This window comes from Haplochromis burtoni, unplaced genomic scaffold, assembly GCF_018398535.1.
Source record: "Haplochromis burtoni strain Fernald_Lab_line unplaced genomic scaffold, NCSU_Asbu1 Contig_286, whole genome shotgun sequence".
NCBI lineage: Eukaryota > Metazoa > Chordata > Actinopteri > Cichliformes > Cichlidae > Haplochromis > Haplochromis burtoni.
In genome coordinates this window covers 279,124-296,522 of record NW_024582647.1, presented here as the reverse complement: position 1 = coordinate 296,522, position 17,399 = coordinate 279,124, and the positions used below count along the sequence as shown (strand labels likewise).

General features: G+C 38.1%; 1 protein-coding gene across 1 annotated transcript; it reads left to right on the top strand.

Annotated features, from left to right (window-relative positions):
• Window positions 1-9,870: 9,870 nt before the first annotated feature.
• On the top strand, window positions 9,871-17,122 carry LOC102314019 (T-box transcription factor TBX2-A). Its single transcript, XM_005940110.3, has 7 exons — window positions 9,871-10,384; window positions 10,464-10,731; window positions 10,988-11,134; window positions 11,230-11,306; window positions 12,294-12,400; window positions 12,840-13,285; window positions 15,087-17,122. Exons 1-7 carry the CDS (start codon window positions 10,053-10,055, stop codon window positions 15,390-15,392), a joined length of 1,683 nt encoding a protein of 560 aa, XP_005940172.1. The 5' UTR covers window positions 9,871-10,052; the 3' UTR covers window positions 15,393-17,122.
• The last annotated feature ends 277 nt before the right edge of the window (window positions 17,123-17,399 follow it).

Here is a 17,399-nt window from a genome sequence, read left to right as displayed (position 1 = left end):
CCGCCTCTCGCCCTATGACAGCTGGGATAGGCTCCAGCACCCCCTGCGACCCTGAAAAGGATAAGCGGAAGCGAATGGATGGATTGATGGATGGATAATAATAAGAATAATAACAAAAGTGTTTAAATAACACAGTCAAATTTCAAACCTGATTGAAATGCTGTGGTGGGTCATACATTCATAGAGAAAACTATTGCTTCAAATTTTCTGCTAAAGGTGGTTCCACAAGTAGTGAGTCCTGGGGTGTAACTCCTTTTTTCATATAGTATTAATCCATTCATAAGAGCACTTTTTTCTGTGTCTGTGCTTTTCTGTCTAACATTCACAGACACCCAGGGAGTAGCCCAAGATGAAATTTTCACCCTGCTGATTGGCAGATGACCTGCTCTACATGATGACCTGGGAATTGATAGGTGTAGCTTTCAGGTATGAAAAGTGAAGCAAAAGTAGAAATGCCTTAAACCAGCCTTATTTTTCATGGTCAGCATCTGGTAAAAAAAAAACAAACACTTTCCTAATCGCTTTAGGGTCTCAGCTGCCATATTATAAAGAAGATGAAGTCCGTTTATTATTGTCGGAAAGGAGAATTATACAGGGTATGCTCCACGTGTCAGTCATGAGGTTTTAGCCCATGAGCATGTAGTCTCCTGTACCCAACTTCAAAACATCAAAGTGTCTAAAGTAGACAAACCAGCTCAAGGTTTTACTGACATCTTTACTAATCAATGGGTTAGTGACATCTTTGGTGACATCTTTTGCATTGTGCTTCCACAACGAAATCTATTTTTATACATGGAATATTCATAATTCCCTGTACTTCTTAAACAATTTTAAATGGCATTTCACATTACCTTCCAGTAGCCTTTCATACAAATGTTAGACTCTCTTTGAAGCAGAGTCTTATTCTGTATGCCCACAGACATAAAGTGATGACGGAGAAATGTTTGGGTGGAGCTCACTTAAAGAACATCACTTGCCAGAGAGCTAATCAAGAGAGAAGCTGTTTTACAGTTACAGCTCTCTTTAATGTCCAGCCTTCAATCCATCTTTCACCTCTCAATAGTTTTAAAGTGACAAAAATTGATTTCTAGGGGCCTTCTGCCTCTTCCTTCCAAAACTCTTTCCCATTCACTTTTTTCACTTACATTCTTAGCTGATTTATGGCCCTGTTGTTTTTTTCTGTTTGTTTTATTCTTTTTTAACAAACCTCTCTGGTTTTGGTCAAATTTGCTGTCTGAGCAGAATGAACTGGAAGCAAATAAATACATTTGGCTTTACTTTAAATTACTTCTGCATCACTGTGTACACTCTAAGAAAAAAAAAACTATAAATGCAATATAAGTATAAATAGTAATATCTTTTGGATGTTAGAAGTCAAGATGGGTTTAAAGACCCTGGCTTGATATGACACACCCTTGGGTTTTCCTATAACTGACAGCGGTCCACCCCATTAACATGACTCCTAGATTAGTTTAAGTTTTGTATCTACATATGTCCTATTTCATGTTAGTAACATCTTTCTTTGTGTGTCTGTGGTTGTTTCAGCTCGCTAACAAGTAACAAGGGATGCCAATCCAGACAATGAGATGGGAAAAAGTACAATTAAACAGAAGACACAAGAGACAAAAAGCTACCAACTAACACAGGAAATGAACATAAAAGCTGAATTATAGAAATGCAGGAACAAGACTGCACTTCACAGAGAGGAAAATAGGGAGGATGGGACAAAAGCTTGCAGCTGTTTACAGTAAAAGCTGTAGATTAAATGACATATATACATTTTTTTCACCTATTTTTTCAAATGTTTTAACCTTCAGAGAACTCACCTTAAACCTGAAGACAGAAAAAAGTGCTCATGGGTATTGTTGTTTGCCTAATGAGCAAATACATCTTAACTGTTTGACTATTTCCAGAGATCTGAAGATCCGGGAAATGTGAAGAATGCTTCGCATCACCTTGAGAATCTTCAGCTTCAAACCCCCACACTCATCCCCACAGCCCAAAGGTTATCTGCTGCCAGACTCGTCTGCATACACAGTTCAGCTGTAAACCGCACTAATGCCTGAACTGAAACTGTTGAATCATATCCTACAGATACATACAACAAATGCACGAACCAGGACTGTGACTCTTGGTCATGGACTTTAAATATACTAATGAAAAGAACATTTTCTACCCCTAAAAATAGAGTAGAAAGAAGGGAATACAGATTTATCAAATTGTTTTAGACAAAAGATATGGCAAACAGAATATGACCATGATGTTAAGGCATCATCAGTTTGACACTCATGATCCTTGAGACAGAATTTGCATGACCCCATGTACTTTGAAATTAGTGAATAGGATCAGCAAAGGTTCTGAAATTGTTTTTTAGTGAATGCAGCTCCTTTCTGCATAAATGCATTTGATCTGGACCGATCAATCCAATAATTACCCATATTTTAGCACCCATATCGAGGTACTTCACACAACTGTGAAGGCCGATCAGTCTATATATGGTTTGAGTAACACATGCTGATGTATCTATACAGGGGTTTTTTTGTTTTGTTTTTTAACAGAAGTTATGTGAAACTGCAGAGAGCAGGAGAGAAAAACAGGAGGTCTCACAAAAGAAACTCAAAAAGAATCCAGCCAATATTCATTCAAAATAAAATGAATGTTTTGGTTCTGAAATGTTCCTGGTTGGATTTGAAGCTGTGCTAAGGATGGAACAGAACTGCTTCAGAGATATAATGCCACAGTCATGTAAATGGTGTATTTAAGGGGCTATGACTGAAAAGGTTCTCACAAATCCTCATTTATGGATGGTTGGGCAAGACCTTTCGTGCATACTGGGTACCTTTAAAGGTCCTGTTTAACATGCAGGGCTAATGTAACCATAACCAAAGAATAAAACAAAGCTCTAAAGTGCATGACACATGAACTGTGGTTCACTCCAACTTCCTATATACACTTTTCAGCATCCTAATAGCCTGTGGGTCACCAGTGATCTGTTTAGGGTAAAGATTGGATAGTTAGGTTCACATCTTCCCCTTAATTTACCATTTAATATAGAATTTTCACCTGTATGGTATACGCAAATGGAAATCTTCTAACAGAAGAACTGGGTCCAAGATAAATGTGGAAAGGCTCATCTGAAAGATAAAAATATTTTTGAAACTATGCTTGTTTAACATGTAGCAAAACAAGCAACCTAACTCCTGTTCTATGTTGTTCACTGAGGTTAAGAGGTGCCAAAAATGACACCACTTTGCTGTCTGAATATGAAATGAAGGGAGACTTGCCAAACTTGAATTTCTCATGACTCTTTTTGCCACCTTGAGACATGTGGTCACAGTGTGTTTGATGTCAGCTCAGAGCCCCGTCTCTTTTAGCACCTCTGCTCCGCTGCTAAACTACATTCCTCCCACCTCCAAAGCCCAAATATGTTCACTCACACTAACCTGTTACCATTAGGCCATTCATCAACGTTCAACTGTCCAAACACGAGAGGTGTTAGGGGAGACAGTGCGGGCAGACAGGTTTGGAGGGTTTCCAGAGCTCCTGGCTGTGAGTATGTGTCAGCTAAACTTGGTCAGACTTATTCTGTCTTCATAAAACATTTTCTAAAGTTTGTCTGTGTTTATGTTTTCATTTCGCAAATATTATTTTACTCTTTTTGGCTCTCTGGGGTCCGTTTTAAAAGTACCACAACATGCTTTGTGTTTTGACATAGAAGGCTATGGTCGATTAGACAGTGTTCCTCAGGAACTTTGCCAGTGAAGTGATCTGGAAGATCCAGCAGCCATAAGAGCTGGTCTAATGATCTAAATATTAAGGAAATGTGCTTCAGTTCTTCCTTATTAACTCTGTTAGCATAAAACACACCAGACCATCATTTATGAAAGGACATAAGATGTTTCTGTCCCATAATTCGCAGCAATGCACCATCCTACCATCAATAAAAATAGATAGCCATGGACTGATAAGTGATATATATTGTGAATGTTAATTAAAGTGAATTTTCCATTTCATGCCACAGCCTGCTGATATGACCAGTATAGAGCCAGAACCTCCTGTGGCTGGAGTACCCTGCTTAGCCTGCTGTCATCATGACCTGACTTAGGTTAAGTGGAAGATAATGGATGAGTGGAGAGATGGATAGGATCGAAACAGGTTACACTGGTTATATGACATGTAGGCTGCCTTATCTTATTTGTGAAGGTTGTTGTCTGTACATAGCCTAAAAGGAAAACCAAAATTCTCATCTTCTTAGGCTATTGCAACATCTTCTGTATAAATTTTTTTTAATGTTCTGGGCTCAGACATTTACCAGTCAGTGTGGATGGCCTTGAATTTACTCATCCAGTGAAAAATATGCCCACATTTACCATACTGGGTTCAACCTGATTTCATGAATATTTTAGCATGGGTCTTTGGTCTTTGACTGCTTGATAATGTGATGATGGATGTTGCTGACATAGGTTATGGCGATTGTTTGTTTCAGCTTGCTGGTTGGATTTTGTATTTCTATGAATTAAATTAAATTTTGGTCAATTTGGTCTGATGACTATACATACAGATCTCCTGCCACAATGTTACAATCTGTCAGATAACCCTACTGAAACCCACCCAGGACTTAAGCTTATTGTGATGGAACTTCCTTTCCCTATTCATCAAGCTTCTCTTGCCTTATTGGCACCCAAAAGCATCCATCCAGCAATGTGGATGTTTTACTGCAGAGAGTGTGTTACTGGGCAGTGACCCAGTGGAGATCTGTGGGTTTATCCGCAGTGGCAGGTTTCACACACAACTCATGGGCCAAACCCACAAATAACACCAGCCGTCTTGTTTACCATCATTCTCTGGCCTGTTTCAGATTACTGGCTGACTCTTTGAAGTAGGCCGATGAACAGACAGGGTTTTCCCCTGCTTCCCTGATAGAAAAAGACTGGGTCATCAACAGTTCTGCCACCCACCACATATCTTGAATGACCTCTGGTTAAGATGTGTGCTTACTTAGGCATCTGATCAAAGAATCTTGGGGAAGCTGTAACAAAAGGTCCAGTGTGAGGCATTTCCTGATTTCACAGCAGAATCCTCAATGTACTACAAACCTCAGTGTGTTGCCTTTGGAAAACTGGCCTTACCGCTTCATCAAAGGCAACAACTTGAAGTTGTAGCACACTATCAGACACAAAATACTGAGCTTCGGGTATAGTTTATGTTCTAAGGAAAATAAACTTGCATATATCTGTTACAATTTGAAAATGCCCCAATGATCATACACCTAGAGAGGTAAAAGTTTCCACTGAAACATTTATATGAATGGTTTTCAGTTTAAAACGATACGGAGTGCATATGTTAGTGTTACAAAACATCAGGTTTTGAGCCCATCTGGACCTACTGACATAGATATTGGTTAAGTGCATCTATCTTATTATTTCTGTGGTGCATCACCTAAAATGATTGTTCAACAGTGCGGTGGAGCAGCTAGATGACACTACTATATGAAACAGTGCAGATTAACTCTTTTCATTTAAGTTCAGCCCAAAACCATCATGCAGTTCTGTGAAGCTCCAGTTGGACTTTGCCATATTGCCAGCTGTAATTCAATAATTCTGCACTGGCTGTGTTTTCTTGACCACCTTTTTAAAAACCATTAGAATTGCACAAAACAGTTCAGAGATGTAAATATGAGACGAAATGCTAGCAAAATTTTTTACAGTTGTACAGTTGTAATTTTTTGGAACAATGCACAGCCAGCTGGGAATTGTGTAAATATAATAAAAATGCAATAAAATGTTATTTAGTTTAATCAATACCTCATCAAAACATTAAAGAAAAACAAAATAACTGATAACTGAAATCACATGGCCATTTCCTTTGAGAAATAAGCAAAAAAATATTCAAACAAAATATTGTAAATATAGGATTCAGTTACCCACTTTATTATGCTACACAGACAAAATGCCACCACATTTTTACACATATTACTCCTCACATTTGGTGTGTGTGATGGGCCGTCAGCGATGGTTGTGACTGGACACAAGATCTCCTCTGATACAGCTGTGGTCAAATCTAATTTGGTATTTGTAAGAGTGCCATCTGTTGGGGACATCATAGGTAATGGTCAATATTCGGGACATTTAAGGTAGAATAAGGGGCGAACTAATTTTGCTCATTATATGGGATGTCCCGTAAATTGAGCAAAATAGCGGGACAGTTGGCAATCCTGTTCTACATCTAGTCAGCTGCAAGTTAATGCTAATGTATTAGTAGGCTACAGTAACTACTGAGGGCTTTTGCAAACATAATGTTACTCTCAGTGGTCTGAATTAGCCACAGTCTTTGATAGCACCAGCTGTACATTGTCAAATGGTTGGTTATTAACTTGTAGAATAATAGTGGCCAAAAACTAAGTTATATATTTGACTTAAAAGTGGAAAAAATGCCCACAGCAAGCATTTCATCACTGAATAATGGTCAGCTGGTGGCCTTTTCTTGCTGCCTTGTCTTGGATGTCTTGCAGGTTCTGACATCAAAGATATAATGTCTCTGTCAGCTGGACATACTTCTTAAAATCCCCTTACCCTCTACTAACTGGACTTAGGACATTTTCATTTTCAAGAACTTTGGTTTTAATAATGTTTTTGTTGTTGTTATTTGTATTAGGACTACATACAGTAAAATTTCACACACAACTATGTTATGTGACTTCATACTCAATGCTATCTCCTCATGCTGACATGCTCTCCAGCCCCTCCTGTGTTGTACACACGTGTGGTACAACTGTATCCCGAACCTGCCGCCCTCACTCACACAAAGTTTTCCCTGCAGTGTCATGGACCATTGAGCAATAAAAAGTCTGTAACCAAATCTAGAGTCTAATCCAGCCGGGAAAATCACTGGCTGCTTCTCCACAGAGCCGAATCCTCCCACACTGTCCCCATGCAGCACTGTATAGAGAGACCACATCAGTGGAGCAAATGAAACCACAAGGCACGGCAATGATGTGGGAAGACAGAAGGTTTGTTTGTTACACAGATTTCACTAGTGGTGCTGCTATGGTGTTTGTTACAGTGTTTATAGGAGGTGGGGAGTGGAGGTTAGGGTCCTTGAGTCGGCCAACAATATTGAGTATACCTCTATGCAAACCTAAATGCAGGATCTAAGACAGACTGTGTTATACAAAATGGACTTTATATTTTATACAATTTGACCTGAAATGAGTGAGTGAGCCCATAAACCCATTAGAGAAGAGTTTACTAAGGTCAGACCAGGGGGCTGTTTTCCCATAGACTTTTATAGGGCTGGAAGTCTTTTGCAACCACAGTTATCGTCCTCTTGGTAGACATCAAAAAGAATGCAGGTTAAAGGCACTTCCATGCTGCCTTCATTGTTCAGACCCAAAAGCTATGCCCATCTTTTATACTGTGGTTTAAACCTTCTGTTGGCTCAAAGGGACGAGAGCTAAAACAGTTTATTTCAGACACATAGGCCCACTATAAGACACAACAACACACACAGCAATGATAAAAGTGTTGACTTTTTTCTTCTTAGAAACACTTCAGTGTTTTAGTGTTTTGAGCATGATTGAGCATCTGGAATATTTCCTTTTTGAAGACTAGAAGCCATGTTGTCAGTCAGTGTTTGCTTTATCAAAAGGCATTTATGATGCCATCTAGAGAGCTCCTCTCCCAACACCTTTTCACCTTCAGGGTTCACTGTCAGGACTGTGCATTCACTGGCACCTACAAGGATATTATGCAGTCCTTCATGCTCCCAGACCTGTTGAAGAAACTTCCACTGATAACCTCTATGGCATGTCTGAGGTACTTGCCTTTCTGATCAAGTAGCTCACTGTCTGTGGTGTCAATATAGGGCACCACTGTAAGGATGTGTTTCCAATTTCTCCTGAGCTATATAAAAAAAACTAAATGAAACAGCGCATGAAGCAGCAGAAAACTTGAAGAAAACATAGATGAGAAGATGCAGGCTTTTTAGGCTTATCACTCTAAATGGTAAATGGACTGGTTCTTTTAACACTTTTCTACACTATCTGAGCACTAAAAGCGCTTTACACAACTTACCTCAGTCACCCATTCACACACATTCACACAAGCGCTTTTTTTCTATGCTTTCTCCGTACGTGCTTCAGTCTAACATTCCTACACATTCATACTCCAATGGATGCACTGGAGACGAACTTGGGGTTAGTATCTCGTACAGATATTTGGCATGCAGACTGGAGCAGACGAGGATTGAACAACCAACCTTCTAATAGAAGTAGATGGATTTTACACTACAATGTAAAAAAAAACAAAAAGGCTGAATGGACAAATCATGGAGCTGACAAATGAAACCAATATGGAAGTACCAAAGACAAAAGAAAAAAAGGAGAGCCTCAAAAGCCTCTTTGATTGACAGGTGTCCAGATACAGGCAATTGTAGCTGGTAGCGGGTCTGCTAGGCCTCACCTCCACTAATCAGGGTCACTGAACTGGACCTCTCCACTGGGTTTGTGTTGTTGGTGCCTTTTGGAGCATTTTAATGGAATACCTGAAAATAATATGGCCTGTACAGTTTTTTCAAGAAGTTTGTGCAACAGTTTTGATAAGTTCAGTTGTTGTGTTTTATTTGGCTGTTTGCACTATATGAATTCAATGATGAAGTTTTTTTATATATGAAAACATAATCAAACATAATCTGGTCCTTATCAGGTCCTCAGATAAACAAATGATACTTTGTTATTATGTATTTAACAGAAAAATTAGCAAAATGCAAAAGCAGTGAAAAACTAACTGCATGTATTCCATATGTATCAACCAGGAGCTGATAATCAAATGCACTTAATTAATTAATCTGTAGCAAACGTAACCAACTTTATAAAATCAGACGTTTTGACAGTTTTCTTGTGCCTTGAAGTGGAAAACACTTAGTATAGCTGCCAGTGCATGTCCCAGTGTATGAATAATGGGTGTGCTTAATAGACAGCACGTTGTAATATATCGTTATATCATGTGTTGCTGTTCATCTGTGTGTGTGTGTGTGTGTGTGTGTGTGTGTGTGTGTGTGTGTGTGTGCTGTACCCATATAATTAGCCGATATCTAATAGCACTCCACCTTCTGGTCCAAATTTGACCAAATGTTGTATAAAACTGGTTTCTGGACTTCCATTTTGAAGTCCAGAAACCAGTTTTATACAGTCTATGGACAAATCACACCCTCAAGTACAAAACCTGTCCCAATTCAAACACAGAATGGAACAAAAGAGTTCTCTTGTAAATCAAGGTTTTATACATTTTTTGTGTGTTTGTATGCTACTTCTCATAAATGATCTTTTACAGAAGATGCGATCTCACAGATCCATTATTGGGTTCTTAACCTCTTAATCCCCCTTTTTAACCTCTGAATTCTACAAGTTAACCCTAATACGGGAAAATGCTATGATTTAAATATAATTTTATAGAAATGATAACGTGATTAGGGTAACTGTAAATCACAAATAAATACACTCATTTTAGTGTCTTAAATACTTTTTTCCTCCTGTGTCACAGCCGTATGTTAAAATAAGAAAATAGTATAAAATAGGAAAATAATTATTTAGGAAAAAAAAGTAATTTTTAGTGACACTTTGAATAATTTCATATTTATGGCGATGTTGCATATTGGTGCTGTATTATAAATGGCAACTTAAAAGAAATAATAATAATAATAATTTTAAAGTGAGCCAAGTCTTGGTTATTTGTATATCTCAGTGTTGTTCGTGTGTAATGTGCTGTTTTGTTTTGTGATTAATAAAGTTGAATTTCACTCAACATAGGACAGCACTTTTCTCCACATAAATAAACCCCACCCACTGCCGAGTGTCACAAGGAGTTCAAACGTGTCAATAAGCAAATCGGCTTCGACACAAGCTGGGAGGCATTAGAGAGTAGTGGACCTTCGGCTGATAAACAAGTATAACAGCTGTTTGCTCTAACACGCTTTGCTGATTTTTTTTATGTGCAACTGTTTTTATTTTGTATAAAAGTGTAAGGTCTTCCTAATAAAGTTTCTCTTTGGAAACCATGCGCACTTTCTCTGAGCTGTGCGTCTCAGCAGCGGTGCCTCAAACTTTTCCAGGAGGAGATCCGGCTCCCTGCGCGACTCTCCTGTCCGGATTCACTTTGTTCCCAATTGCATCCACGGGAGGACCGCCAAACCGAAGCCTGGATTCCAGTGTAGATCCGATCCTTCGCACATCTACGCCGGAGAGCTCTGCGCTATTTTCTCGGCCTCGTGAACTTGTGGAAATCGAGGAAACAGCAGAAGATGAGCCCAAACTTTATTTAGAAGCCAGTGAGCTTTGGAGACAGTTCCACAAATGCGGAACAGAAATGGTCATTACAAAATCTGGGAGGTAATTTTCTAACATTTACGCATGAATGGAAAGGTGTTGATGAATGCGTGCTTCCTGTCACGGTCTCTTCTCCTCGCAGACGTATGTTTCCGCCGCTCAGGGCCAGGTGCACGGGGATGGACAGAAAAGCCAAATATATTCTCCTCATGGACATCGTGGCAGCTGATGACTGTAGATATAAATTCCATAACTCACGCTGGATGGTGGCTGGCAAGGCGGACCCCGAGATGCCCAAACGCATGTACATCCACCCGGACAGTCCGGCTACGGGAGAGCAGTGGATGTCCAAAGTGGTCAACTTCCTCAAGCTGAAACTAACCAACAACATATCAGACAAGCATGGATTTGTAAGTTTTCACCTAACACCTTGTTTTAAAGGTGGCTTTGAACAACCACCATGCTGTCAAAGAGCGCATCAAGACGTGCTGTTTATGGTCTTTTAGTGAGCAATAACACAGAAATCCAGTAAATTCGCTCAATGCGTAAAGTAGCTTGGGGGTGCTGGGAAATTGTTTTCACTTAAGTGTTACTAACGCTTTCCTTTTGTTTTTGCTATGCACTATGCTTCCAATTTTGAGTTTTTCTAATTCTTTTCATTTGCAGACAATTCTCAACTCTATGCACAAGTACCAGCCCAGGTTTCATATAGTAAAGGCACACGACATCCTAACGCTGCCTTACTGCACTTTTAGGACATATGTGTTCTCTGAGACTGAATTCATCGCAGTTACAGCTTACCAGAATGACAAGGTAAGGAATTCTCTTCCCTAGAACAAAGTGGAAAGGAAGGTGAAGACTTTGAGTCTGCAATCATAAAGAAATGTTTCTTTTGTATCAAATATTAGATCACACAGCTGAAAATAGACAACAATCCTTTCGCCAAGGGATTCCGAGATACTGGCAATGGAAGGAGAGAGAAGAGGCAAGTTATTTCTTATAAGTTACAAAAAAAGAAAATACTATGTACATGTTTGTTTCTATATGAAACCAAACCCTGCAGTACCTTGTTGTGGTTGTGTAGAAGTACAAAAAGGAGTAAATGAAAATTATCTCCAAAAATTATATGTATTGGTGATAACAATGATATTAAAAAATGAAACATCATGCCAATAACATGATAACATGTGCTTATATAACTGTTTTTTTCTCAAACAAAGTTAAAACAATAAACAAAGTTATAAATTAATTTTACTTATAGCATTATGGACACTTTTTTTCATTCTTTCCTAGAGACATCTAGGAAAATACAAAACAAAACCTAAACAAAATTTCCTCAAGTGTATTTTTTTATGTGTTATTTATCCTATTTTGTTTGTGCAGTTTTAATTTCTCAACTGGAAATTCAATTTCAGAGTGTTCTCTACTAAAAGAAATCTGAATCCAGGTAGCTGTGACAATTCTTTTTACTGCTAGAGGAGTCAAATGTGCATCTAAAACGTCATGAAGTAATCACAGAGTATAATTATAAACTCAGTGCTAACATCCCCACATTTCTTGAAAAAACACAGACACTTTGGCCTCAATTTGGTAACTGCAGCCATCAGTATTTGTAAAAAAAAAAAAAAAAAAAAGAGAAAATTGTTGCTTTAGAAGAACATTTTTTCCCAGTAAGCCACTAATCTTGTTTACGGAATATTACTATAAATTTTAGCTTCCCATTAAAAAAGGTCAAATGTGTCTTTGCATGCTTTGTTTTACAGAATGTCTCTTTTACTCTAGGACGCCAAATTTCACACATAAAATCTGTTTCTGAGCTTCTGAGTTCAAAACAAAACTGCGGAAGTTCCGTTTTTTTACGACTGAACACCAAAGTAATGTCAGTTTGAACAAAACTGCCACAAGTCACTATTACTCAGCAATGATACGGGTGACCTTTTTCTTCTTATTGTGTTGTTCTTGGTTATATCAGGAAACTACAACACTCATCCCACAGCTCTAAAGAGACACAGCTGACTGACGTGAAACATGAACCTGTAAAAGACTCTCCACAGCATTCACACAATTCCAAGTCTTCAGGTGAGCGAATTCACCACTTCACCTGCGCAGTATTCATAATGTCAGTGCAACCCCTAGGCTATAAAAAACACAAAAGCTTACAGAACTAAGAAAAGGGTTTAAAAACGTGATAGATGACCATGATTACCGTTGACTTTTCACAGTTTTCGTGGTATTTTAATTTTGTTAATACGATATGATTGGCTCAGTATATATACACTTAATAGAAGATTAAAAAAATAAGTACACTTAAAGTTAAACATATTTTAACTTGAATTATCTTTGCTAAACTAACTTTGTATATGAGTGACCTATATATATTTTTAACCTGTATTCAATATTTATAGGCTGTGTTAAGACAGTGATCTGACATTATCCCATACAATGGAATTTTGTTGAATTTTTGTTGTTTGAACAAGCATGAATATATCTTGTTTCTTGTTTATTTTGGTTTTGCAAGATCCCCATGAGAGTGACAGTGATAAGGACACAAATTCTGAGGAGTTTCCTGGAGAAGAGATGTGTGAAACACACCAGGAAAAAGAACCAGAGCCAAAGGTTTCCATCACAGAAGCAACCATGCAGACTACAGCCAGGATCCACAAAGATGTGGACCTCGGACAAAGTCATGTCAGCAGCCTAACAACTGACCAAGCAAATCGCTACCAGAAACAAGATGCAAGGACGGAACAACTGTCTGATGTCTCCACCGGTTTTGCATACAGCTGTGCTTATTCTCCAGAATTAAACAGATATCTGTGGGATCCCAGTGTTTCAAATGGCCTTTTCCACTCATCTCGGCTGAACACCTGGCACAGCTGTGCCAACGTGGACAGAGTAGTGCCATGTGGATTGAGTCCAGCACTGACTACTCTTCCTATTAATCAACAACATGCAATGGCACAGGTACATAGCAACACAATTTGAAAGCTATATCAAATGAATTCTGCATAACCTTAAAAAAAATCCATTAGGGCACCCATAGCCTTTAAGTGCCTGTCAAAGTGAGGCATTAAGGCTCACATGATGAGACTTAGAGCATAGGAAGTATTATTAGTAATCAAACTTAAAGAATGGTGTGTTTTAATACTTATTATGCATACTACTGTAGGTAGCATTTAATTGTTGTAAAAAGTGCAGATTTAGCCTATTTTAACTGTTAACTTATACTTTATTTATTTATCTTTTTTACTTTAATTCAACTACAGAGTAAATATGAACAGACACATGAAGCACAAATAGTGTTTTTTATAGCAAAACTTAGTGCATTTTCCATTGGTCATGTTTTTAAGGTGCTTACTACCCAGAATGCACAACAAGTCTTATATCTGTTTAAAAAAAAAAATGCAGTCAGCATTTCCAAAGAATGTATTTCCAAAGGCTGGAGAGAGGCGCTTTGACCCTCATGTGACTGCAACTTTTTGAAGAGTCTTTCTGACCGGTCATACATGTACAGACTGGCACACTCCACATTTAATACTAAAAGAAACACAAAGGACAAAGCACTGGTTATGTTTTAACAACATATATAGCTGGTTTGTCTGCACAGGAACCTTAAAGGTTGGAAAGGATAATTCACTGTCAACTAGTGTGTTACCTCACTGTGGTCTCATTGTTTATCCTAATTTAAGTAAATATCCATCCATCCATTCGCTACTGCTTATCCTTTTCAGGGTCGCGGGGGGCGCTGGAGCCTATCCCAGCTGTCATAGGGTGAGAGGCGGGGTACACCCTGGACAGGTCGCCAGTCTGTCGCAGGGCTAACACATAGGGACAGACAACCATTCACACTCAGATTCACTCGCACATTCACACCTAGTGGCAATTTGAATTATCCAATTAACCTATCCCCACAAGTTAAGTAAATATAGCCCATTAATTAATGTAGTGAAGAGCAGAAAAGTAGGATGTCAGATTTTATTTTCAAAGTTGTAAATTTTTTATTAAAATGTCTCATAGTTGTGCATAACTAGACATCCCACCCCCTCCCTCACCCTGCAACCCTGAAAAGGATGGGTAGAAGAGAATGGATGGATGTTGTTCATAATTTTAAATAATAAAAAATTATGTTTTTCTACAAATCAAAAGGATTATTTTAAAGAAATTACAGCATAATTACTTGCAAGTTTAATGAAGAATGTGTCTGCTTTTTACATTCTGTAAGTACCCTCATGTTTTATTTTTAACTCATGCTATATATAACTGAGAAAATTGTCTTCATCTGTATTTTTTGACTTAACTTCATATTGTTTGAACTACTTTTTAAGTTTCCAGAGGCTGTGGATATGCCTTAGTTTAGTATTTCAAACGGTTTCCAAAGGGATTTGCAGAGTTTTCTATTTTTAAAAAAATGCGTCTATATAGATACTCTATATAACTGAATAGCTACAGTTGCAGAATTACCTGCATTTAAGTACCCCTGGAAAAATGAGTAGACAAGTACAAGTAGGAATTCTTTGAAATTTTTTTTTTAATTAACACTAAAATGAAAGCCATTCCTATTATTACTTGATCTACTGTACTTTTAGGTTTTTAAAAATAATACACAATACAATAAATACTCATGTAATGTATTTACACTTCTAGAGCATTATGTGTGTTGTAGGTTTTTTTCAGTCTTTCTGGACTGAAAACCACTCTTGACCTGGGCTGTTGCTGTCCATGATCCTCGGATAATCTTTTCTATCTATCTTATTCTTGTTATCAGGACCTGATGAGCCTTTCACACTTTGGAGGATTTCTGTTTTATCCTAATTCCAGCTTCTTAGCAACATCGGCCCACTACCTCAACCCACAAGGGCAGTCCGGATTGGATTTCAGAGGCTGTCCAAGCATCCGCAGTCGGGATTACTTCTCCTCTCCGGCAATATTTTCATTTGTTCCTGCAGCAAGTGGCAGTTTCAAATATCTCACCCCCGATTGGCTTACATGGCCTAAGATGGAGGAAAAGACAGAGCAGGAAGTGACTGGAGCCAGGATAAGTAAAGAACAGTGGGAGTCTACTGACCTGTGAGGGAGTTCTTCTGCTTGTTAGTGTCCCTGCATGTGGTTGTTGAGGTTGTTTCCATAACCTTCTAAATTCCTTATTTGGTGCTCTTTTAAACTCATAAGGAATGGTTGTGTACCTCACAAGTCATCAGCAGCTTTGATGAACAGGTAACAAAGACTTTTCATTACAACAAAATACACCCTACAATATTCTAGGGTGTGTTTTTATAGAAACTCTGCTGTCTGATGCATTATATGCGTATCTAATGCCTCCTTAATGCAGGTTCATGTTGCTTTGTGAATGAGGTTTTGCCAAATAACGAAAGTAAAATACATCAACACAATGTCTGAAACAATGGGGGCTGTCTCCATTTGTTAGTTTTCCCCTCCAAAGAACATAAATCTAAATACATTTGTTTTGCATTTGTAATCAGAATCTGATAACCACTCGGCGCAGATCTGTATTCTCTGTCTCACCTCTTGCTCACCCCAAATGTAAGCGTACCACACTGTCTAAAAGACTTGAGCCTTTTATTGCATCTACAGTGTGTTTGGGATCCCTGTCATGCTGAAAAACAAAGTGGTTAGCCAATTAGACCCTCTCCAGTTGGTTGTGCATGGCGGATGATAATCTGAACCCTCTTTTCTGTGTTCCATCAATTTTAACATGGTCCCCTGCACCACAGGCTGAAACTGAGACCCCACTGTGTTTTACAGATAGCTGTAAACACTCACTGTTGTACCTCTGTCATTATGTTTTCTACATACTGACAAATGATGAACCAAAAATTCCAAATTTGGATTCCTCACTCCGTGAGACCGTTTGATGCTGATTTTTAGTCTAGTTTGTTTTTGTTTAATTTTGCACACCTCAACCCTTTCTCCCTGTTTCTTTTCCTTAAGAGTGCATTTTTTTGACAGCCACCCTTCCACTCTGATCACATCTGACGAAGTTTCAGAGAACAGTAGATGAATCTTAGTGACATTACTTCTTTTAGACCTGCCACTACTTCTTTTGCCTTCCACTTGTCTAGAGTCCTCAAATCACAACAGAAACTTCCATGTTACGTATGAGAAACAGTTGGTTGTAGTGAATGATGGTGATCCTTGGTGGTGCTTGTTTCATACCTGAAATCAAAATGGTAGTTGGTGTTGAGGTTTAAGTTTATTTATTTATTTTTTTAATGTTTCGTATACATATATTTTAGTACGATTAAAAATAAAAAAATGGAAGCCTAACTCGTCTTTCAACCTCATCTATTGAAAACATACAATTTTCATAAAATTTACTTTATTTTGGACTACAACTCCATAGGACCCAATTCATTCTGATGAGTGCCTCTGAAACTGGGGATTCAGAGATGAGTTCTTCAGTATTTAGAAGTTCTTTGAAGATATTTTGATTTTGCCCATTTTATATGTGCAGTATACTGCATGGTGGTAAAATCTACGTACTTTGCTAACCAACTTTGTTGGCTTTGACACAGCTCATTTACATGTTCTTAAATACTGATTAAAATATTGAAGCTTGACTGTCCTTGCATCTAGTATTCTTGTTGTGGAAATGTAAAATGTAAATTAGTTAATAAATAACATCTTAGATCATGATTGAAATGATATGCTGTCTGATGTATTACATGAGTAATGATTTAATGACTCTATAAAGACATGCAGAACTTCTTGATGCTCACAACTTGTAATCGACCAGTCATTAGCCCAGGAGCATGCCCTGGGTAATCCATGTTTCTTACTCTAATAATGACCATAATTTATAATGTGAACTGCTTTTTTTAATTTTTTTTTATTCAATAGAATATGAAACTAGCCTTTAAAGTTCTGAAGGAAGTGTTTACTGAGGTCACAGAGAAAGGAAGCCAAAGGTTATTTACCCACAGTGTTCACCCAGGTCTTTCTGCACAAATAGTCCTCCATGTTAAAACACTATATCACCAAGATTTACAAAATAGACTTGATTTTTTTATTCAAAATGATTCAAGTGAGGGACTGAACTGATAAACCCAGCATGAAAGTG

Bases quoted from the DNA above. Each gene is read 5' to 3' on its own strand.
- LOC102314019 (XM_005940110.3), top strand. From the start codon at position 10,053: ATGCGCACTTTCTCTGAGCTGTGCGTCTCAGCAGCGGTGCCTCAAACT. The intron at 12,401-12,839 runs GTGAGCGAATTC...TGGTTTTGCAAG, and splicing joins ACACAATTCCAAGTCTTCAG to ATCCCCATGAGAGTGACAGT. The intron at 13,286-15,086 runs GTACATAGCAAC...TCTTGTTATCAG, and splicing joins AACAACATGCAATGGCACAG to GACCTGATGAGCCTTTCACA.